This window comes from Cherax quadricarinatus, chromosome 59 (genome assembly GCF_038502225.1).
Source record: "Cherax quadricarinatus isolate ZL_2023a chromosome 59, ASM3850222v1, whole genome shotgun sequence".
Classification (NCBI taxonomy): Eukaryota; Metazoa; Arthropoda; class Malacostraca; order Decapoda; family Parastacidae; genus Cherax; species Cherax quadricarinatus.
In genome coordinates this window covers 15,065,245-15,088,842 of record NC_091350.1, presented here as the reverse complement: position 1 = coordinate 15,088,842, position 23,598 = coordinate 15,065,245, and the positions used below count along the sequence as shown (strand labels likewise).

The following is a 23,598-nucleotide window of genomic DNA, read 5'->3' as shown; positions in this document are numbered from 1 at the left end:
TTTGATTGGTGTTAGCACTGGAAATGGCTTGAAATCGAGCTCAAAGTGGCGGAAATGTTAAAATTTTGCCGATGTTCAAGAGTAAACAAACGACCTCACATGTCTAATACACGCCAGCTGGTGGGTCTAATATACATTCACAAATGTGGTGATGATATTTATACAATTATTACAATATTGCATAACAGTAAATCTTCTATTTTTTGGTGTGAATAAAAATTCATTATGTGAATAAAAAATCAAAATGGAATTTATTTGTAAAGCCTCAAAACATAACTAATGAACAGAGGAAATGTTAGTTTAGTGCCAGGAATACCTACATTGTTTATTCTGGACCCTATTTTGAAATTGGAATATTTTGAACTTTGTGTTAAATTGGCCAAATTACCAATTTCCGGTCACTTTATTTTGTAGTTGAAACAGTTGACTTGGCGATTTCTTGTGCTCAATCGATAGAATAGAAGTAATACTAGTGAAATAGCTGAGAATTTGGTCGACTGGAATAATGTAATTGGCCTAAAATGGGAGTCAAAGACGGCAAAATCGCCGATTCGTAAATATCGCTGACACATCAAAATTCACGAGAGCATAATTTCGTCAATTTTCCATCAAATTTCGTACTTTTTGTTTTATTACATTCACAAAAAGATTCTCTACCATTTCATAAGAAAAAATAACAATTTTTTTTTTTTGAAAATTCTTGGACACTGGGGCACCACTTCAGATTTTGGCCTTGGACCCTGAAAGGGTTAATCCAAAAACACGGCTGCAGTTTTTTTCTCATTATGCACTGCTTGCTGCAGGATTTGTTTTATATGGTACACACTTACCACATAGATGCATTCTCTTATATCTAGGCCCAAATTTACTGCTCTCAGCTTATTTGAGTGAGCTGAGCTCATGACATAGTACTACGGCTTGGATCCTGGCTTCAAAGCGGTAGAACTATGGGACGGACCCTCAGAGGGTTATAGCTATCCCATCTTTCTTCAACCCCCCCCCTACCCCCACCACCCATACTTACACTAGCCCACCTTTCTGTCAATAGTTGCTTATATCTCACTGTAGCTTCCTCCTCCCTTAGTTTTAAAACTTTCACTTCTTACATGCTGTTGCCATTTTCCCTTTGTCCTATCTACCCCTTACTCTAACTGTAGCTTCAACTAAATAAGTTAGCAATAGAACTAGGCATTAAAAAATATTAAAAGTAAAATGCACATTACTCATTACTTACCTCAAAATATTTGATTTCTTAATCCTTTGAGGGCCGAGACTCCCAATCCTGAACTTGTTTTCAGGGTCAAAAAACATTAAAAAAAAAAAAATATCTTGTGAAATGATAGAGAATCTTTTCCTGATCGTAATGACACCAAAATTATGAAATTTGATGGAAAATTTACAGAATTATGCTCTCGCGAAGTTAGCGGTCTTGATGATATTTACGCATCGGTGATTGCACCCACTTTGAGCCCTATTTTCGGCCAATTCTAATGTTCCAGTTGACTAAAATCATAGCGATTTGACTAGAACTCCATTTGTTCTATTGACTGAGTAAAAGAAACTGCCCATTTACCGATTTCAACTACCCAATAAAGTGGTCAGAAATTGGAAATTTGGCCAATTTCACACAAATTTCAAAAGATGTCAATTTCAAAATAGGGTCCAGAATAAACAAGACAGACATTCCTGGCACTAAAATAACATTTTCTCTGTTAATTAGTCATGTCTCCAGGCCCCTCTTATATTACTCTTGCTGTCCATTTATAATTTTTATTCTCACAAAAAATAGAAGATTTACTGTTATGCAGACTACTGCATTATTGTAAAAACTGTATAAATAATGTCGGCGCACTTGTGAAAGAATATTAGACTTGCCAGTTGACACGTATTGGACTCGTGGCGTGATTTGTTTACTCTTGAAAATCAGCAAAAATCGAACATTTCCACTACTTTGAGCTTAATTTCAAGGTACTTTTCATCGTGAAACCAATCAAAATCATCTATGTTTCTGTGATATATCTTCCATTCTGTCAAATGAGACCAAGAAAACCAGAATACAGCCATAAATACCATACGAAAATACAGTGCAAAGTCAGTGTTTGAAACCAAAAACACATTTTTTCTCATTATGTACTGCGTGCTTCAGGATTTTTTTTATGCTGCGCACACTGGCCATGCAGACCCATTCTTTCATATGTAGGCCTACCAGCTTTCTTCTGCCAGATTTGAAGGCGCTAGAATTTACGTGTATGAGTATGTGGCCGACCCATGACTATTAAGATAAAATCAAAGAAAACTCAGATGAGTGTGTATAAATAAATGTGTACATGTATGTGTAGTGTGACCTAAGTGTAAGTAGAAGTAGCAAGACATACCTTTAATCTTGCATATTTATGAGACAGACAAAAGACACCAGCAATCCTACCATCATGTAAAACAATTACAGGCTCTCATTTTACACTCACTTGGCAGGACAGTAGTACCTCCCTGGGTGGTTGCTGTCTACCAACCTACTACCAAAATTTGAAACTACCCAAGGTTTTAGCATAGATAGAACCTTGGGTAAAGAGATGGGGACTGTAGTGGCAGGCTTCCTTGTGAAGAACATTGTGATGGGCAACTGATACCGTTTCTTCATATCTACAAACATAGTTTTGTAGGGAATTATGCCTCTATCAATATCATTCATCAACTTCGAAGTCCTCAACATAAATATGATTTGGCGGCTGGGAATTCGTGAATGTGTGAAGCTCGCGAAAGTTGAAAATGCGAATGTTGAGGGAGACCTTTATACTACAACATTTAAAGCGCCCTAGAGTGATAAAATGTATATACAGTATACTCATTACTTACCTTAACTCTTAAATGGTCCAAACGTATATATGTGTTTTTTCAACATCTGAAAGTATGTAAAAAAAATTAAGATCTTCTTTTTTTGTTTTACATTTGAAAACATGTAAAAAAAAAAAACTTTTATCTACATTTTTTTTTGTTATATTTGAAAATATGTAAAAAAAAGTAATCTACTTTTGTAGCACTACGAATCTGAACGTCGATCTGTTTGGACCGTTTAAGGGTTAATGTAGGGTGAATGGTAAGTAAATGAATAAATGAGAGAGACAATGAGTAATTGAGAGAGGAGAGAGATGCAGAGGATTTAAACTAACAGTTGAATGCATCTGGTTTTGGTTCATACGTGTTCATCTACACCTAACATCTCATATTTATGTTAATTTATTCTACTGTGGGGTGTATTAGCATGTTTATATATTATGTAGCATGTTTATTATGTTCAGTGGACCCCCTCGTTTTGGCGGCCACAACTTTCGTGAAATTCGACTTACGGCAACTTTTTTCGTCAAAATATAGGCTCGTGGTTCGTGATTGGCCTCATGATTCATCCGTCGTACAGGACGCGTCCTTGCAGCTGGGAGCGGCCGGGCGTACACAAAGGCTCCGACACAACATTCAGAGAGATAGTGTGACATGATTTGTGGGCGAGTGACCATCACCCCATGGGTTCATACGATACATTTCATGATAATCCATTGTTTTTCATGCTTCCAGCTGCTAAATAAGTTACCATGGGCCCAAAGAAAGCTCATAGTGCCATCCCTTTGGTAAAGAAGGAAATTAACACGATAGATTTCAAGAAAAAACTTGTAGCAGAGTACCAAAGTGGAGGAGGGAGAGAGAGGGGAGAATGTGCCACCTTCAGTGATTCTACAGTATGTATGATACTGAAGCAGCAGGTATCGATAAAGGCTATAGCGCCAGCCAGCGATAAAGTGTAACATTAACAGTGTAGCAAGTAAGTTAAGTGATAGAAAAACGACACAAAAGTAACTCTCCAATGTTGTTGGATGTGTATAGGGCCACTGAACATATGCCGCCCTCCTATCTTCCACCACCCTAAACGTCTGCCATCATCTCCTCCATCAAACTAACTAATTAAACTAACATCTCCTCCAAGGCAAGTGTAAAATTTCTTATTTGTAGAGTGTAAATATCTCTTGTTTATAAATTACGTACATTGTTTGTGTGAATAATGATGGTGGCTTCTGCTGCAGCCTCCACCACCACTAATATGTACGGCTTCTCTCAGTTGCCCTTATAAACCCAACGGCAACAACACCATCACTGCTCGTGACATATGGAATGGCATATTTTATTAATTCTAGAGTATATATCATGTTTCTTTGTTATTAATATTGTTTATTATATCATATTAGATGAATTGTGATAGATAAATAAGCCATAGAGATGATATTAACGTCATATTGAAGCATAAACTCGCCTCCCTCTCACCTCCTACCTGTCTGCCATACACCAACAAGAGTCTTCAGTAAAGATAAGTGTGATGTTAAATGCTCATTTATCCATTATATTAGTGCTTTATATTTATTTGTCATTGTTTTCTGTATATAAATCTACATTTAATCTTTAAAAAAAAAGTTTTTGTTAATATTTTTAGGTGTCTGAAACAAATTAATTGGATTTCCATTATTTCTTATGGGGAAAATGGTTTCACAGTTAACCCTTTGACTGTTTTGATCGTATATATATGTCTAACGAGCCACCGTTTTTAATGTATTTATACTCGTAAATTCTAGCGGTTTCAAATCAAGCGGGAGAAAGCTGGTAGGCCCACATGTGAGAGAATGGGTCTGTGTGGTCAGTGTGCACCATATAAAAAAAAATCCTGCAGCATGCAGTGCATAATGAGAAAAAAAAACTCCGACCGTTTTTTTTTTTAATTAAAATGCCGACTTTGTGGTCAATTTTCGTATAGTATTTATGGTTATATTCTCATTTTCTTGGTCTCATTTGATAGAATGGAAAACATATTATAGAAATAGAGGTGATTTTGATTGTTTTTTCTATGAAAAGAACCTTGAAATGGAGCTCAAAGTAAGGGAAATGTTTGATTTTTGCCAATGTTCAAAAGTGAACAAATGATGCCATTTTCCAATAAATGTCCAAGTAGCCATTCTAATATGCAGTCATGAATGGGTTGACATTATTTATACAAATATTACAATATTGCAGTAGTCTGCATAACAGTAAATCTTCTATTTTTTGTTTGAATAAAAATTCAAAATAGAAAGCAAGAGTAATATCAGAGGGGCCTGGAGACATGACTGATGAACAAAGAAAGTGTTATTTTAGAGCCAGGAATGTCTGCATTGTTCATTCTGGATTCTATTTTGAAATTGTCATATATTTTAATTTTCGTGAAATTGGCCAAATTGCAAATTTCTGACCACGTTATTGGGTAGTTGAAATCAGTAAATGGCCAGTTTCTTGTACTTAATCAATAGAAAAAATGGAGTTCTAAAGAAATATCTATGAGTTTGATCGACTGGAACAATGGAATTAGCCGAAAATAGGGCTCAAAGTGGGCGTGAATCGCTGATTCTTAAATATCGCCGAGACCGCTAACTTCGCAAGAGCGTAATTCCATCAGTTTTCCATAAAATTTTGTTCTTTTGGTGTTATTACAATTGGGAAAAGATTCTGTTTCATTTCACAAGAAAAAGATAATTTTTTTTTTTTAAATTTTGTGACACCAGGAGACATCTCAGGATTTGGGGTTGCGACAATCAAGGGGTTAATGAATTTCGCCATTCAGCAGACTCTGGAATAGATTAATCATGTAACTTGGGGGTCCACTGTAATTTTCAAAAACATGGATGGATTAATGAAAATGTTTATATTAATGTAATACAGTGGAACCCTGGATTTTGTCCGATGTGGATATTGTATAATTCAGATTTCAACCACTTTTTTGGGTGAAATTTTAACCTGGTTTTCATACTTCCGCTTGGAAATCATCCATGTCAGATGCATCCGCCTGCCCGGGATTCAGCCGCTCACACGTATGTGACTCAGTCTGCCTCTGTCACTTGTTCAGTGAGCAATACTCCGTGCGTTCATCCAAAACATTTTGTAATATTCCAATATTCTTTGTGCTTGTTTATTGAGTGCGACTGCAAAATAAGCCACCATGGGGCCAAACAAAGTTGGAGAAAATTGTGGCTTGAATGTGTCCTCGAGATGGATTTTGAAGGGTTTGAGGCTGACCCTGATGACCCTGTGCCTGTTGTGGAAGTCTATGGGGTTGGATGTGAGTGGCCAGGATGTGGAGGAGTTGGTGGAGAACTACAGGGAAGAGCTAACCACTGAAGAGCTTCAAGACCTTCAACTGGAACAGCAACATATTGCAGCTGAGGAAATTGCTTCAAAGGAGGAGGAAAAGAGGGAAGAATGTGCCTTCTTCAGTGATTAAGGACATTTGTGCAAAGTGGAGTGAGGTGCAAAGTTTTGTGGAGAATTATCACCCTAACAAAACTGTTGCAAGCCATGTCTGCAACATGTTCACTGACAATGCCTTGTCCCATTTTAGGCAAGTCTTAAAGAGATGCCAGAAACAGAGCTCTCTGGACAGATGTTTTGTGATATAGATGTCCAGTGACACTCAAGCTGGTCCTAGTGCCAGTAAAAGACAAAAAAAGGAAGTAAACCTGGATAGGGCTTTGATACCTGAAGTCCTTATGGAGGAGGAATTTCCCTTCCAAACAATGCCCTCTTCTCCCTCTCCCCTCCTCGCCTTCTTCCGTACGCCAACAAGAGTCTTCAATAAAGGGATTTAAATGTTCATTTATCCATTAAAATTAGTCATATTTATTTCTCATTGTATTCTGTATGTAAAACTATAGTTATTCTCTATACAATGTATTTTTTGTTAATATTTTTGGGTGTCTAGAATGGATAAATTGGATTTACATTATTTCTTATGGGAAATATTACTTCGATTTTCATCCATTTCGGATTTTGACCAACCTTCTGGAACGGATTAAGGACGAAAACTGGGGTTCCACTGTATATGACATTCGATGCACCTCAGAGTGATTATTATTGCGTATTATTATTCTTATTATTAACCCTTTCAGGATCACTGCCGTACTTGTACGGCTTGTGAGCCAGGATCAGTGCCGTACTTGTACACGTAAATTCTAGTGCCATCGAATTGAGCGGGAGAAAGCTGGTAGGCCTACATGTGAGAGAATGGGTCTGCGTGGTGAGTGTGCTCAGGAAAAAAATCCGGGCATCCGCATTGCATTGTGGGAGTGCCATTTAAGTACACCTTGTTTACCATGACTCATGGTAGGAAACTCCTCACTACCTGGCAAATTGGGACTCACATTTTCCCAAGTCACAGTTCTAACACAGATGGAAGTGTCAGTGAAGATCAGTTTCATTGTTTTGAGGAGTTTGTGACCGAAAACAATGCCCAAGGAACCAGAAGGAAGGAAGAGACGAGAGAAAGGAAGGAAGAAGGAAGGAAGGAAGAAGGAAGGAAGGAGGGAAGGTAGGTAGGAAGGAAGGACAACCATTAACCTAGGATAACCCAAGTCAGACAGTGACTTATTTCCATGTGGGTTGTGGGGAGGAAGGCATGTGTGTTGTGGAAGGCAGTGAGGGTAGTGACTGATGGTATAATGCGTCATTGTGACACAAGCCATGCCGGTGACTCAGCATATTTACAAGTCCACCCACACAACTACAAGCTTACAGAAGCTGTAGCAGTTCTAGGAATGTGTACAGTGACTCTATATGTGTATATATATGATAAAAAAATAGTAATATGTAAACATTTTTTATTGTTGGTTTGTGTAAACATGTTTTATAAACAATATACTTAATGACAACAGATTTTGTGCGGTTATTGTGTGGCATACAACGAGTGAATATATGCAAAATGTGGCTTATATTGGTCTCACAGGCCATAAAAGTTACTAGAAAAATAAAATACTAAGAAATAAGAGTTTACGATCAGGGGTCTCGACCCTCAAAAGGTTAATATGGCGTCCTCAAGACCAGTAAGACACACTTATTGATTTTAATGTGTACCTGCATGCCAACACAGTGTGTAAGTTTATTTAGGTACAGGTAGGTAGTAGGTTGGTAGACAGCAACTGCCAAGGGAGGTACTACCGTCCTGCCAAGTGAATGTAAAACGGAATCCTGTAATTGTTTTACATGATGGTAGGATTGCTGGTGTCTCATTTCTGTCTCTTAAACATGCAAGATTTCAGGTACGTCTTGTTACTTTTACTTACACTTAGGTCACACTTCACATACATGTACAAGCATATATATACACACCCCTCAGAGTTTTCTTCTATTTTCTTTCTAGTTCTTGTTCTTGTTTATTTCCTCTTATCAGCATGGGGAAGTGGAACAGAATTCTTCCTCCGTAAGCCATGCTTGTTGTAAGAGGCGACTAAAATGCTGGGAGCAAGGGGCTAGTAACCCCTTCTCCTGTATAAATTACTAAATTTAAAAAGAGAAACTTGGCCTTGGTGGGATACGGCCAGTTTGTTGAAAAAAAAAAGTAATTTTCTTTGATTTTATCTTGATAGTTCTTGGTCTTATTACTTTTCCTTTTATATCCATGGGGAAGCGGAATAAGAATCTTTCCTCTGTAAGCCATGCGTGTTGTAAAAATCAACTAAAATGCCGGGAACAATGGCCTAGTAACCCCTTTTCCCGTACAGATTACTAAAAAGAAGAAGAAAATTGTCAAAGTGGGATGTCTGAATGTGCGTGTATGTTGTGTGAATGGTAAGAAAGAGATGATTGTGGATGTTATGAATGAGAAGAAGCTGGATGTCCTGGCTTTAAGTGAAACAAATTTGAAGGGGGTGGGAAAGTTTCAGTGGAGAGAAGTAAATGGGATTAGATCAGGGGTTTCAAATAGAGTTAGAGCTAAAGGAGTAGTAAGCAGTAATGTTGAAGGATAAGCTATGGCAGGAAAAGAGGGAGTATAAATGTATAAATTCAAAGATTATGTCGAGTAAAATCAAGGTTGGATGTGAAAAGTGGGTTATAGTAAGCATATATGCACCTGGAGAAGAGAGAAGTGTAGAGGAGAGAGAGAGGTTTTGGGAAATGTTGAGTGAGTGTGTGGGGAGTTTTGAACCAAGTGTGAGAGTACTTTTGGTTGGGGATTTCAATGCTAAAGTGGGTAAAAATGTTGTGGAGGGAGTAGTAGGTAAATTTGGGGTGCCAGAGGTAAATGAAAATAGGGAGCCTTTAATTGAGCTATGTGTAGAAAGAAATTTGGTAATAAGTAATACATATTTTATGAAAAAAAAAGGATAAATAAATATACAAGGTATGATATAGCATGTAATGAAAGTAGTTTGTTTGATTATATATTGGTGGATAAAAGGTTGATGGGTAGGCTTCAGGATGTACATGTTTATAGAGGGGCAACTGATATATCGGATCATTATTTAGTTGTAGCTACAGTTAGAGTAAGAGGTAGATGGGACAAAAGGAAACTGGCAACAAGAAGTAAGAGAGAGAGGTGAAAGTGTATAAACTAAGGGAGGAAGAAGTTAGGGTGAGATATAAGCAACTGTTTGCAGAAAGGTGGGCTAGTGTAAGTATGAGTAGTGGGGGTGGGGTTGAAGAGGATCGGAATAGTTTTAAAAATGCAGTATTAGAATGTGGGGCAGAAGTTTGTGGCTATAGGAGGGTGGGTGCAGGAGGAAAGAGGAGTGATTGGTGGAATGATGAAGTAAAGGGTATGATAAAAGAGAAAAAGGTAGCTTATGAGAAGTTTTTAGAAAGCAGAAGTGTTATAAGAAGAGCAGAGTATATGGAGAGTAAAAGAAAGGTGAAGAGAGTGGTGAGAGAGTGTAAAAGGAGAGCAGATGATAGAGTGGAAGAGGCACTGTCAAGAAATTTTGAGGAAAATAAGAAAAATTTTTGGGGATAAACAAGTTAAGAAAGCCTTGGGAAAGAATGGATTTGTCAATTAAAAACAGAGTAGAGGAGTTAGTAGATGGGGAGCTGGAGGTATTGGGTAGATGGCTGGAATATTTTGAGGAACTTTTAAATGTCGACAAAGAAAGGGAGGCGGTAATTTCGTGCACTGGCCAGGGAGTTATACCATATTTTAGGAGTGAAGATGAGCAGGATGTGAGTGTGGGGGAGGTGCGTGGTGCATTACGTAGAATGAAAGGGGGTAAAGCAGCTGGAACTGACGGGATCATGACAGAAATGTTAAAAGTAGGGGTGCGGGATATAGTGTTGGAGTGGTTGGTATTTTTGTTTAATAAATGTATGAAAGAGGGGAAGGTACCTAGGGATTGGCAGAGAGCATGTATAATTCCTTTATATAAAGGGAAGGGGGACAAAAGAGATTGTGAAAATTATAGAGGGATAAGTTAACCGAGTATACCAGGAAAAGTGTATGGTAGGGTTATTATTGAAAGAATTAGGGGTAAGACAGAATGCAGGATTGCAGATAAGCAAGGAGGTTTTAGAGTGGGTAGGGGATGTGTAGATCAAGTGTTTACATTGAAGCATATATGTGAACAGTATTTAGATAAATGTAGGGAAATTTTCATTGCATTTATGGATTTAGAAAAGGCATATGATAGTGGATAGGGGAGCAATGTGGCAGATGTTGCAAGTATATGGAATAGGTAGTAAGTTGCTAAATGCTGTAAAGAGTTTTTATGAGGATAGTGAGGCTCAGGTTAGGGTGTGTAGAAAAGAGGGAGACTACTTCTCGGTAAAGGTGGGTCTTAGACAGGGATGTGTAATGTCACCATGGTTGTTTAATATATTTATAGATGAGGTTGTAAAAGAAGTAAATGCTAGGGTGTTGGGGAGAAGGGTGGGATTAAATTATGGGGAATCAAATACAAAATGGGAATTGATACTTAATTTTTGCTGATTATACTGTGCTTATAGGAGATTCTAAAGAAAAATTGCAAAGGTTAGTGGACGAGTTTGAGAGAGTGTGTAAAGGTAGAAAGTTGAAAGTGAACATAGAAAAAAGTAAGGTGATGAGGGTATCAAATGATTTAGATAAAGAAAAATTGGATATCAAATTGGGGAGGAGGAGTATGGAAGAAGTGAATGTTTTCGGATATTTGGGAGTTGACGTGTCAGCAGATGGATTTATGAAGGATGAGGTTAACCATAGAATTGATGAAGGAAAAATGGTGAGTGGTGCATTGAGGTATATGTGGAGACAAAAAACATTATCTGTGGAGGCTTTGAAGGAATGTATGAAAGTATAGTGGTACCAACACTCCTATATGGGTGTGAAGTTTGGGTTGTAAATGCTGCAGCGAGGAGGCAATTGGAGGCAGTGGAGATGTCCTGTCTACGGGCAACGTGTGGTGTAAATATTATACAGAGATTTCGGAGTGTGGAAATTAGGAGAAGGTGTGGAGTTAATAAAAGTATTAGTCAGAGGGCTGAAGAGGGGTTGTTGAGGGGGTTTGGTCATTTAGAGAGAATGGATCAAAGTAGAATGACAGGGAGAGCATATAAATCTGTAGGGGAAGGAAGGCAGGGTAGGGGTTGTCCTTGAAAAGGTTGGAGGGAGGGGGTAAAGGAGGTTTTGTGGGGGAGGGGCTTGGACTTCCAGCATGCATGCACGAGTGTGTTAGATAGGAGTGAATGGAGACAAACGGTTTTTAGGACCTGACGAGCTGTTGGAGTGTGAGAAGGGTAATATTTAGTGAAGGGATTCAGAGAAACCGGTTATTTTTATATAGCCAGACTTGAGTACTGGAAATGGGAAGTACAATGCCTGCACTCTGAAGGAGGGGTTCGGTTGGAGGCAGTGGAGATGTCCTGTCTAAGGGCAATGTGTGGTGTAAATATTATGCAGAAAATTCGGAGTGTGGAAATTAGGAAAAGGTGTGGAGTTAATAAAAGTATTAGAGGGCTGAAGAGGGGTTGTTGAGGTGGTTTGGTCATTTAGAGAGAATGGATCAAAGTAGAATGACATGGAAAGCATATAAATCTATAGGGGAAGGAAGGCGGGGTAGGGGTCGTCCTCGAAAGGGTTGGAGAGAGGGGGTAAAGGAGGTTTTGTGGGCGAGGGGTTTGGACTTCCAGCAAGCGTGCGTGAGCGTGTTAGATAGGAGTGAATGGAGACGAATGGTACTTGGGACCTGACGATCTGTTGGAGTGTGAGCAGGGTAATATTTAGTGAAGGGATTCAGGGAAACCGGTTATTTTCATATAGTCGGACTTGAGTCCTGGAAATGGGAAGTACAATTCCTGCACTTTAAAGGAGGGGTTTGGGATATTGGCAGTTTGGAGGGATATGTTGTGTATCTTTATACGTATATGCTTCTAAACTGTTGTGTTCTGAGCACCTCTGCAAAAACAGTGATTATGTGTGAGTGTGGTGAAAGTGTTGAATGATGATGAAAGTATTTTCTTTTTGGGGATTTTCTTTCTTTTTGGGTCACCCTGCCTCGGTGGGAGACGGCCGACTTGTTAAAAAAAAAAGTGAAAACTTTAAAACACTTGAAATTTTGGAAAGTTTCTAGACATAATGGAGAGACGCTGTGGTCACGGAGCTCACAGAGAATGTAAACAAACCGGGTGGGGCACGGTGACCGTATTAGAAAGTTGGTGGGGGGGGGAGCCATATAGCGAGTTTTGGTCATAATTTGAAATGTCTGTATTAGCAGAATGCCATAAGGTGAAATGCCATAAAGCGAGGCTCTGCTGTACATACAGTGGACCCTCGGTTATCGGCCGTAATCCGTTCCAGAAGGTCGGCCGATAGCTGAAATGGCTGAAGACCAAGTTAATATTTCCCATAAGAATTAATGGAAGCACAATTAATCTGTTCCAGATGAAAATATTCACACAAAAAAAAATAATTTTTTTAACAATTATGTAAGTTTTACATACCTTTATTGAAGGCTAATGCTGGCTTCTGAAAGATAGGGAAGAGGAAAGAGGGAGGAGTTAGTGTTTGGAAGGGAAATCCCCCTCCATAAAGACTTTAGGTAGCAAAGCCTTCTCTGGGGTTACTTTCCTTCTTTGTCTTTTAATGCCACTAGGATCAGCTTGAGAGTCACTGGACCCCTGCCTCACAACAAATCTGTCCATAGAAGTCTGTTTCTGGCATCTCTCTAAGATTTCCCTGAAGTGGGACAGGGTTTTGTCACTGAACATGTTGCAGATATGGCTTGTTTCAGCTTGGTCAGGGTGGTGTTTCTCTACAAAAGCTTGCACCCTGGTCCACATTGCACACACCTCTTTAATCTGTCATTTACTGCTACAGTACATTCATTACTAACCTTAAAATATTTGTAGTATTAATGTAGGGCAAGAGGTGAGTAGTACAGTGGACCCCCGACTTACGATCAGCTCCCAGCTCGAACAATTATGTAAGTGTATTTTTGTAAGTGCTTTTGTAAGTGTATTTTTGGGGGTCTGAAACAGACTAATCTAATTTACAATATTCCTTATGGGAACAAATTCGTTCGGTAACGGCACCCAAACAGACTTCTGGAATGAATTAACCCTTTGAGGGTTTCGGACGTACTAGTACGGCTTACGACCCAGGGTTTTTGACGTACTAGTACGCCTAAATTCTAGCGCCCTCAAATCTAGTGGGAGAAAGCTGGTAGGTCTTCATATGAAAGAATGGGTCTATGTGGTCAGTGTGCACAGTCTAAAAAAAATCCTGCAGCAAACAGTGCATAATGAGAAAAAAAAACTTTGACCATTTTTTTGGAATAAAACAGCGACTTTGCACTGTATTTTCGTATGGTATTTATTGTTGTATTCTAGTTTTCTTGGTCTCATTTTATAGAATGGAAGACATATTACAGAAATTGAGATGATTTTGACTGGTTTTACAATGAAAGGTACCTTGAAATTGAGCTCAAAGTAGCAGAAATGTTCGATTTTTACCAAATTTCAAAAGTAAACAAATCGTGCTAAGCGTGCAGTACACGTCAACTGGTGAGTCTAATATTCTTTCACAAGTGCACCAATAATATTTATACCATTTTTTACACTAATGCAGTAATCTGCATAACAGTAAATCTTATATTTTTTGTGAGAATAAAAATTCAAAGTGGAAAGGAAAAGAATATAAGAGGGGCCTTGAGACGTGACTAATGACCAGAGGAAATGTCATTTTAGTGCCAGGAATGTCTTTCTTGTTTATTCTGGACCCTATTCGGAAATTGGCATCTTTTGAAATTTGTGTGAAATTGGCAAAATTGTTAAATTCTGACCACTGTACTGGATAGTTCATTTTCATAAATGGGTGGTTTCTTGCACCCATTCGATAGAAAAAATGGAGTTCTAGCGAAATATTCATGTTTTTTGTCGACTAATACAGTGGAATTGGCCGAAAATGGGGCTCAAAGTGGGCAAAATCGCCGATGCGTAAACATCGCTGAGACAGCTAACTTTGCGAGAGCATAATTTCGTAAGTTTTCCATCAAATTTCAAACTTTTAGTGTCCTTATGATCGGGAAAAGATTCTCTATCTTTTCATAAGAGAAAATAATTTTTTTTTTTTTTAAATTTGGCCGACCCTGAGAACGAGTTTCGGAGAGGGCCTGTCGACCCTCAAAGGGTTAATATCGTAAGTCGGGGGTCCACTGTATTTATTTGTAGGAAGTCACTGTAGGTAGCAGTGGATGCAGATACAGTACACAAAAGTGCCCCCCCTTCCCTGGCTACACTACATCTATATTACAATACACAGCCATATTATTACACTACACAGCCATATTATTACCATGTTCACTGAGTTTAATCATTTCTAACAACTGCCTTGAGATGCCATCATAAACAAAGGGAGAAGTAATGAATAATTCATGCCAAGAATTGTAAACAAATGCATACGAGGGCGGTTACTGCACCAGTCGTCAGATTCACAGTTTTCTCTTGTGCTGCATCAGAGAAAACGTAATGTTTACTCTCCATCCCACACTCCACTCGATAACATATGAACATTGCATGTTCATATGCTATGTTTATATGCTACATGATATGTAACGTGTTTCTTGTATAATTTTGAAGAAAATATCATAGATGGATTAATGAAAATGTCTATATTAACCCTTTCAGAGTCTGTGCCGTAGATCTACGACTTTACATTGAGGGTCCAAACTGTAGATCTACGCCATGAGCTTAGCTCACTCTGATAAGCTGTGAGCGGTAAATTTGGGCATAGATATGAGAGAATACATCTATGTTGTATGTGTGCACCACATAAAACAAATCCTGCAGCACACAGTGCATAATGAGAAAAAAACTGAAGCCATAATTTTCGATTAAAACAGCAACTATGCAGTGTTTTTTCATATGTTTTTATAGTTGTATTTGTGATTTCTTAGTCTCAATTGATAGAATGCAAGATATATTACAGAAGTAGAGATGATTTTTATTGGTTTTTGTACTGAAAATGGCTTGAAACTGAGCTCAAATTAGCAGAAATGTTAAATTTTTGCCAATGTTCAAGAGTAAACAAATGACCTCACAAGTCTAATACATGCCAGCTGGTGGGTATAATATACGTTCACAAATGTGCTAATATTATTTATACAATTATCACAATATTGCATGACAGTAAATCTTCTATTTTTTGGTTTGAATAAAAATTCATTATGTGAATTAAAAATAAAAAATGGAATTCATTTGTAAAGCCTGAAAACATAACTAATGAACAGAGGAAATGCTAGTTTAGTGCCAGGAATGTCTGCATTGTTTATTCTGGACTCAGTTTTGAAATTGGAATATTTTGAACTTTGCACTAAATGGGCCAAATTACCAATTTCCAATCACTTTATTTTGTAGCTGAAACAGTTGAGTTGGCAATTTCTTGTGCTCACTCAATAGAATAGAAGTAATACTAGTGAAATAGCTAAGAATTTGGTCGACTGGAATAAAGTAATTGGCCTAAAATGGGAGACAGTAGTCAAAATCGCCGATGCATAAATATCGCTGACACATCAAAATTCGCAAGAGCATAATTTCATCAATTTTCCATCTAATTTCGTATTTTTTGTTTTATTACATGTACTTTCAGAAAAAGATTCTCTACCATTTCATAAGAAAAAATAACAAAATTACTTTTTGAAAATTCTTGGACACTAGTGCACACTTTGAAATTTGGCCTCTGGACCCTGAAAGGGTTAACGTAAAATAAGACATGTAATGTGGCAAAGAGTGATTATTAAATATACTTTGCATATAATGAACATTGCATGTTTATATGCTATGTAACATGTTTCTTACATAATTTTGAAGAAAATGTCATAGATGGATTAATGAAAATGTCTATATTAATGTAAAATAAAACATTTAATGTGGCAAAGAGTGATTATTAAATATACATTGCATATAATAAACATTTCATGTTTATATGCTATGTAACATGTTTCTTACATAATTTTGAAGAAGATATAATAGATGGATTAATGAAAATGTCTATACTGTATTAACGTAAAATAAGACATTTAATGTACCAGTGATTATTATTAAATATACATCGCATATAAACATTGCATGTTTTCATATAGTTGTAACGTGTTTCTTTGGGCCCATGGTTGCTTATTTTCCAGTTGTACTCGATCAATAACCATAAAAAACAATGGACTATAGCAAAATGTTGGGATGAATGAGCAGAAGCTTCCTCACTCGCCCAGAGACAAGGCCAAACTGACTCGCATGCAGCCCCAGCCGGCGGATGGATGCCTCCCAAGTGGCCGATAACCAAATTAACAGCCGATAACTGGGCGCCAAAAAAACGGCTGATAACCGAGTTGGCTGATAACTGAACCGGCCGATAACCGGGGGTCCACTGTACATTATTCATGGGAAAGTAGAAAAGAATTCTTCCTCTGTAAGCCATATATGTCGTAAGACAACTGAAATGCTGGGAACAAGGGGCTAGTAACCCCTTCTCCTGTATAAATCACTAAATTTGAAGAGAGAAACTTTTGTTTTTCTATTTAGGTCGCCCTGCCTTGATGGGATACAGCAGGGTCGTTAGAACAAAAAAGCTGCAGATGCTTGTGTAGCTTAGCATTCTTCACATTGCAGGCATATTCTCTCCAAAATACTTTTTTAACATAGTCTTGCACACATTGCACTAGAATTTTCTTTTATCTTTGTAGATAACACTCAACTAATGAAGCATAACTGGTATACTTTTCTGAAAAATGGAATTAATCCATTTATCTTTTATTTGTATATAGTGAGGAAGTGAATAAAAAACATGTGATACATAATTTGGTTAATTTTATTTTGTATTTTCAAATTTTACTGCTTACTTTTCAGGCATATAAATGTGGTTTTGAATTTGCTGGTGTGACCGTATTGTCCATCGCAACATACGCAGCATTCACCTTGGGTATCACTCAGTGGCGTACAAAATTTCGAATAAAGATGAATAAAGCTGAGAATGAAGCTGGAAACAAAGCTATTGATTCTCTCATCAACTATGAGACTGTTAAGGTTGGTAATAAGTAAAGTACATTGCTGCAGAGATAGAAGAGTGCTGTAAATGAAGTTTATTTTTACAACTAAGTTGCCTAAATGAGTAGAATTTCCTCTCCCTTGCATGTAAAGCAGCAACTGACAGGTCAGAGAGCAAAGGTTGTGTTTACTTTGCTGTGTTCACTTGTGAGGACTTTTATTGTGTGGAGCTCGATGCAATGCTCTTGTCTTGATAGCTGGCATAGTTGGTTCTTGGTCGGTTCTCTGTACTCAGAGTCCCAGTGTGCTGTCTGCCGTAGCCCAACATGTTTCTGTTCAGACTGTAGTCCAGAAGATTCAGGAGTGGTTAGCTCATCTCCATGCATGGCATGAGGATATAGAGTTCTGTTGGTGTTTGGGCCATGTTGATGTACTAGGAAATGAGCACATGCATACCGAGACAGGGGCTGCTGCTGTTAGCCACTCTGTAGACTTTTCCTTAGTGACTTTATAGGCCATATTCCTAGGTGCGTCCTTGGGCAGTTGTATGTCCAGTGGGTCCAACATACTAGGCATAAGTTATTCAGGGTTCAACAGGACTTAGGTGTTTGGCCTTCCTCCTTCAACAGGAATCATCATTTTGAGATGAAGCTGTCAGTTGAGGATCAGGCAGCAGCATCTCATCCATAGCCATCTGTTTGTGTGTGCTTCTGCCTCCCTCCCTGTATAGTTTGTGGTATGCTGCTGACTGTGGAACATTTTAGCAGTTTGTCCACTGTTTAGGCATTTCTGCCTTCATGGTTTTTACAGTTACTGGTGTTCCTGGGTGAACTTATTGAGGAATGGGTGGGTGACACCCTTCTTTCTCCTCTCTGTAACCTGGTTCACCTTACTCTAAGAACATAAGAAAGAAGGAGCACTGCAGGAGGCCTACTGGTCAATGCCTTAACCTAGTTAGGTCAGGTCATGTTCACTTAAGGAAGGAGCATGGCGTCTGACCTAGTAGCACAAGCTAGTCAGGTCCAACTCGCACCCACCCACACTCACTCGTGTACTTATCTAACCTATTTTTAAAACTATGTAACGTCTTAGCCTCTATGACGGTACTCGGGAGTTTATTCCACTCATCCACAACTCTATTACCAAACCAGTGCTTTCCTATATCCTTCCTGAATCTGAATTTCTCCAACTTAAAGCCATTGCTGCGAGTCCTGTCTAGGCTAAATATTTTTAGCACACTTTTTACATCCCCTTCATTTATTCCTGTTTTCCATTTATACATCTCAGTCATATCCTCCCTAATTCTATGCCTTTCTAGAGAGTGCAGATTCAGGGCCCTCAGTCTATCCTCATCGGGAAGATTTCTGATACATGGGATCAACTTTGTCATCCTCCTTTGTACGTTTTCCAGTGCATTTGTATCCATTCTGTAATACGGTGACCAGAACTGTGCAGCATAATCTAAATGAGGCCTAACCAAAGATGTATAGAGTTGAAGAAAAACCTGAGGACATCTATTATTTATACTTCTTGATATGAAGCCAAGGATACTGTCAGCTTTGTTGCAAACACTTACACACTGTTGTCTTGGTTTCAGATTACTGCCTACCAGAACTCCTAAATCCTTTTTGCAATCAGTAAAATTAAGATCTACATTATTTAGTTTATATGCAGCATGGTTATTTTCCTGTCCAACATTTAGAACTTTGCATTTGCCTATATTAAACTGCATCTGCCACTTCTCCGACCACTTCATCAGTCTATTCAAATCATCCTGGAGTGCTCTAATGTCCTCATTAGAATGAATTGGATGGCCTATTTTGGTGTCAGCAAATTTGCTTATGTCGCTATTTATTCCCTCATCTATGTCGTTTATGTAAATTGTGAACAACAAGGGGCCCACACGCCCTGTGGAACACCGCTTGTGACGTGCCCCCATTCTGATTTCTTCCCATTTGTGGGGAGAAAGTTACCTTCAGTATATTTTATTTATTTATTAACACATTGGTTGCTTGTCACCAAGGCAGGGTGGCCCAGAAAAGGAAAACTTTCATCATCATTCACTCCATCACTGTCTTGCCAGAGGTGTGCTTACACTACAGTTATAAAACTGCAACATTAACACCCCTCCTCCAGAGTGCAGACACTGTACTTCACAGCTCTAGGACTCAAGTCCAGCCTGCCAGTTTCCCTGAATCCCTTCATAAATGTTACCTTTCTCACACTCCAACAGCATGTTAAGTCCTAAAAACCATTTATCTCCATTCACTCCTATCAAATACGCTCACGCTTGCTTGCTGGAAGTCCATGCCCCTCGCATGCAAAATCTCCTTTACCCTCTCCCCTCAACCTTTCCTAGGCTGACCCCTACCTCGCCTTCCCTCCACTACAGATTTATACACTCTTGCAATCATTCTATTTCATTCCATCCTCTCTACTTGTCTGAGCCACCTCAACAACCCCCCTCGGCCCTCTTGAAAATCCCGCACCTCCACCTAATTTCCAAAGTACGAATTCTCTGCATTATATTCACACCACACATTGCCCTCCGACATGACATCTCCACTGCCTGCAGGCTTCTCCTTGTTGGAGCATTCACCACCCATGCTTCACACCCATATAAGAGTGTTGGTATAACTATACTCTCATACATTCCCCTCTTTGCTTCCACAAACAAAGTTCTTTGCCTCCACAGACTCCTTAGTGTACCACTCACCCTTTTCCCATCATCAGTTCTGTGATTCGCCTCATCCTTTCATAGACCCATCTGCTGACATGTCCATTCTCAAATATCTGAATACATTCACCACCTCCATACTCTCCCCCTCCAATCTGATATCAAATCTTTCATCACCTAATTTTTTTGTTATCCTCATCACCTTACTCTTTCCTATATTCACTTTTAATTTTCTTCTTCTTTTACATACCCTACCAAACTCATCCACCAACCTCTGCAACTTCTATTCCGAATCTCCCAAAAGCACAGTTTCATCAGCAAAGAGCAACTGTGACAACTCTCACTTTGTGTTAGGTTCTTTATCTTTTAACCCCACACCTCTTTTCAACACCCGTGCATTCACTACTCTTACCACGCCATCTATAAATATATTGAATAACGAAGGTGACATCACACATCCTTGTCTAAGGCCTACTTTTACTTGGAAATAATCTCCCTCTCTCCTACATACTCTAACCTGAACCTCACTATACACACAAAAACTCTTCACTCCTTTCAGTGACTTACCTTTTATTCCATACACCTGCAACATCTGCCACATTGCCCCCTTATCCACCCTGTCATACGCCTTTTCCAAATCAATAAATGCCACAAAAACCTCTTTACCCTTATCTAAATACTGTTCACCTATATATTTCACTGTAAACACTTGGTCTACACACCCCCTACCTTTCCTAAAACCTCCTTGTTCATCAGCTATCCTACTCTGTCTTACTCTTAATTCTTTCCATAATAACTTGACCATACACTTCACCAGGTATACTCAACAGACTTATTCCCTTTTTATTTTTGCACTCTCTTTTGTCCCCTTTGCCTTTATACAAAAAAAACTATGCATGCTCTCTACCAATCCCTAGTTACCTTACCCTCTTCTATACATTTATTAAATCATAGCACTAACTACTACAAAACTGTATCCCCACCTGCTTTTAACATTTCTGTCTTTATCCCATCAGTCCCAGCTGCCTTACCCCCTTTCATTCTACCCGCTGCCTCACGAACTTCCCCCACACTTACAACTGGCTCCTCCTCACTCCTACAAGATGTTATTCCTCCTTGCCATACACACGAAATCACAGCCTCCCTATCATCATCAGCATTTAACAATTCCTCAGAATATTCCCTCCATTTTCCCGATACCTCTAACTCTCCATTTAATAACTCTCCTCTCCTATTTTTAACTGTCAAATCCAATCATTTCCCTAGGCTTCCTTAACTTGTTAATCTCACTCCAAAACTTTTTCTTATTTTCAACAAAATTTGTTGATAATATCTCACCCACTCTCATTTGCTCTCTTTTTACATTACTTCACCACTCTCTTAACCTCTCTTTTTCTCTCCATATACTCTTCCTCCTTGCATCACTTCTACTTTGTAAAAACCTCTTATATGCTTACTTTTTCTCCCTTTTTACTATGTTTCCACCAGTCGCTCTTCTTCCCTCCCGCACCCACTATCCTGTAACCACAAACTTCTGCTGAACACTTTAACACTACATTCTTAAACCTACCTCATACATCTTCGACCCTATTGCCTATACTCTTACTAGCCCATCTATCCTCCAACAGTTGTTTATATTTTACCTTAACTGCCTCCTCTTTTAGTTTATAAACCTTCACCTCTCTCTTACTTGCTGCTTCTGTTTACCTTGTATCCCATCTACCTTTTACTCTCACTATAGCTACAACTAAAAAGTGACCACAGTTATATCAATAGCTGTGGCCCCTCTATAAACATGTACATCCTGAAATGTACTCAACAGTCTTATATCTACAAATACGTAGTCCAACAAACTACTGTCATTATGCCCTACATCATATCTTGTATACTTATTTATCCTCTTTTTCTTAAAATATATGTTACCTATAGCTAAACCCCGTTCTATACAAAGTCCAGTCAAAGGGCTCCCATTATCCTTTATACCTGGTACCCCAAATTTACCTATCACACCCTCTCTAAATGTTTCTTCTACTTTATCATTTAGGTCCTCTACCACAATTGCTCTCTCACTTGGTTCACAAGTTCCTCTACATTCGCTTAACATCTCCCGAAATCTCTGTCTCTCCTCTACACTCCTCTCTTGTCCAGGTGCATACATGCTTACTATAACCCAGTTTTTGCATCTGACCCTTATTTTAATCCATATAATCCTTGAATTCATACATTTATATTCCCTCTTCTCCTTCTATAACTGATCCTTTATCATTATTGCTACCCCTTCCTTTGCTCTAACTCTCTCAGATATGCCTAACCTAATCCCATTTATTTTTCCCCACTGAAGCTCCCCTAACCCCTTCAGCTTTGTTTCACTTAGGGCCAGGACGTCTAACTTCTTTTCATTCATAGCATCAGCAATCGTCTCTCTCTTATCATCCGCACTACATCCACGCACATTCAAGCATCCCAGTTTTGTAAAGTATTCCTTCTCTTTTTTTTAGTAATATATACAGGAGAAGGGGTTACTAGCCCATTGCTCCCCTCATTGTAGTCACCTCATATGACACACATGGCTTAAAGAGGAAAAGATTCTTTTCCACTTCCCAATGGAGAATAGAGGAAATAAAGAAGAACAAGAGCTGTTAAGAAAAAAGAAAATCCTAGATTTTTTTTTTTAACAGACTGGCCGTATCCCACCAAGGCAGGGTGGCCCAAAAAAAAAAACGAAAGTTTCTCTTTTTAAATTTAGTAATTTATACAGGAGAAGGGGTTACTAGGCCTTTGCTCCCGGCATTTTAGACGCCTCTTACAACATGCATGGCTTACAGAGGAAGAATTCTGTTCCATTTCCCCATGGAGATAAGAGGAAATAGACAAGAACAAGAACTAGAAAGAAAATAGAAGAAAACCCAGAGGGGTATGTATATATATATCCTTGTACATGTATGTGCAGTGTGACTTAAGTGTAAGTAGAAGAAGCAAGACATACCTGAAATCTTGCATGTTTATGAGACAGAAAAATGGACACCAGCAATCCTACCATCATGTAAAACAATTACAGGCTTTCATTTTACACTCACTTGGCAGGATGGTAGTACCTTCTTGGGCGGTTGCTGTTTACCAACCTACTACCTAGAAAAAACCTAGATGTGTGTGTATATATATAGGCATGTGCATGCCTTTGTAGTAGGACCTAAGTGTAAGTAGAAGTAGCAAGATATACCTGTTATCCAGCATATTTATGAGACAGAAAAAAAGACACCAGCAATCGTACCATGTAAAACAGTTACAGGTTTTGGTTTCACACACACTTGGCAGGACGGTAGTGCCTACCTGGGTGGTTGCTGTCTACCAGCCTACTGCCTCAGTGCACTTCCCACAAAATAATAATCTTAATAATAATTGTTTGCATTATCCTTTTCAGCCAGGATGTGCCTTACTTATACAGTGGAACCTCTACTTGCGAGCACATCCACGTGTAAGTTTTTCCAAATATGAGCAGTCGATGGGTCGAGTTTTTGCTTCCATACGTGAGCAAAATTTCCATAAGCGAGCAGACCTCAAGGCAGGTTCCTTGACGCTGGTGAGGGGCTCTTGCTCTTGATCTAGGGAATTGTGTCTCATTTGTTTGTTGGACTATCTTA

General features: G+C 38.7%; 1 protein-coding gene across 1 annotated transcript in view; it reads left to right on the top strand.

Annotated features, from left to right (window-relative positions):
* ABCB7 (ATP binding cassette subfamily B member 7) overlaps positions 1–23,598 on the top strand; it is a 178,017-nt gene that overhangs the window by 99,237 nt on the left and 55,182 nt on the right. Inside the window, exon 4 of the mRNA XM_070097822.1 lies at positions 17,143–17,319. Within this exon, the coding sequence (XP_069953923.1) occupies positions 17,143–17,319 (177 nt within the window). The remainder of the gene's footprint in view (positions 1–17,142; positions 17,320–23,598) is intronic.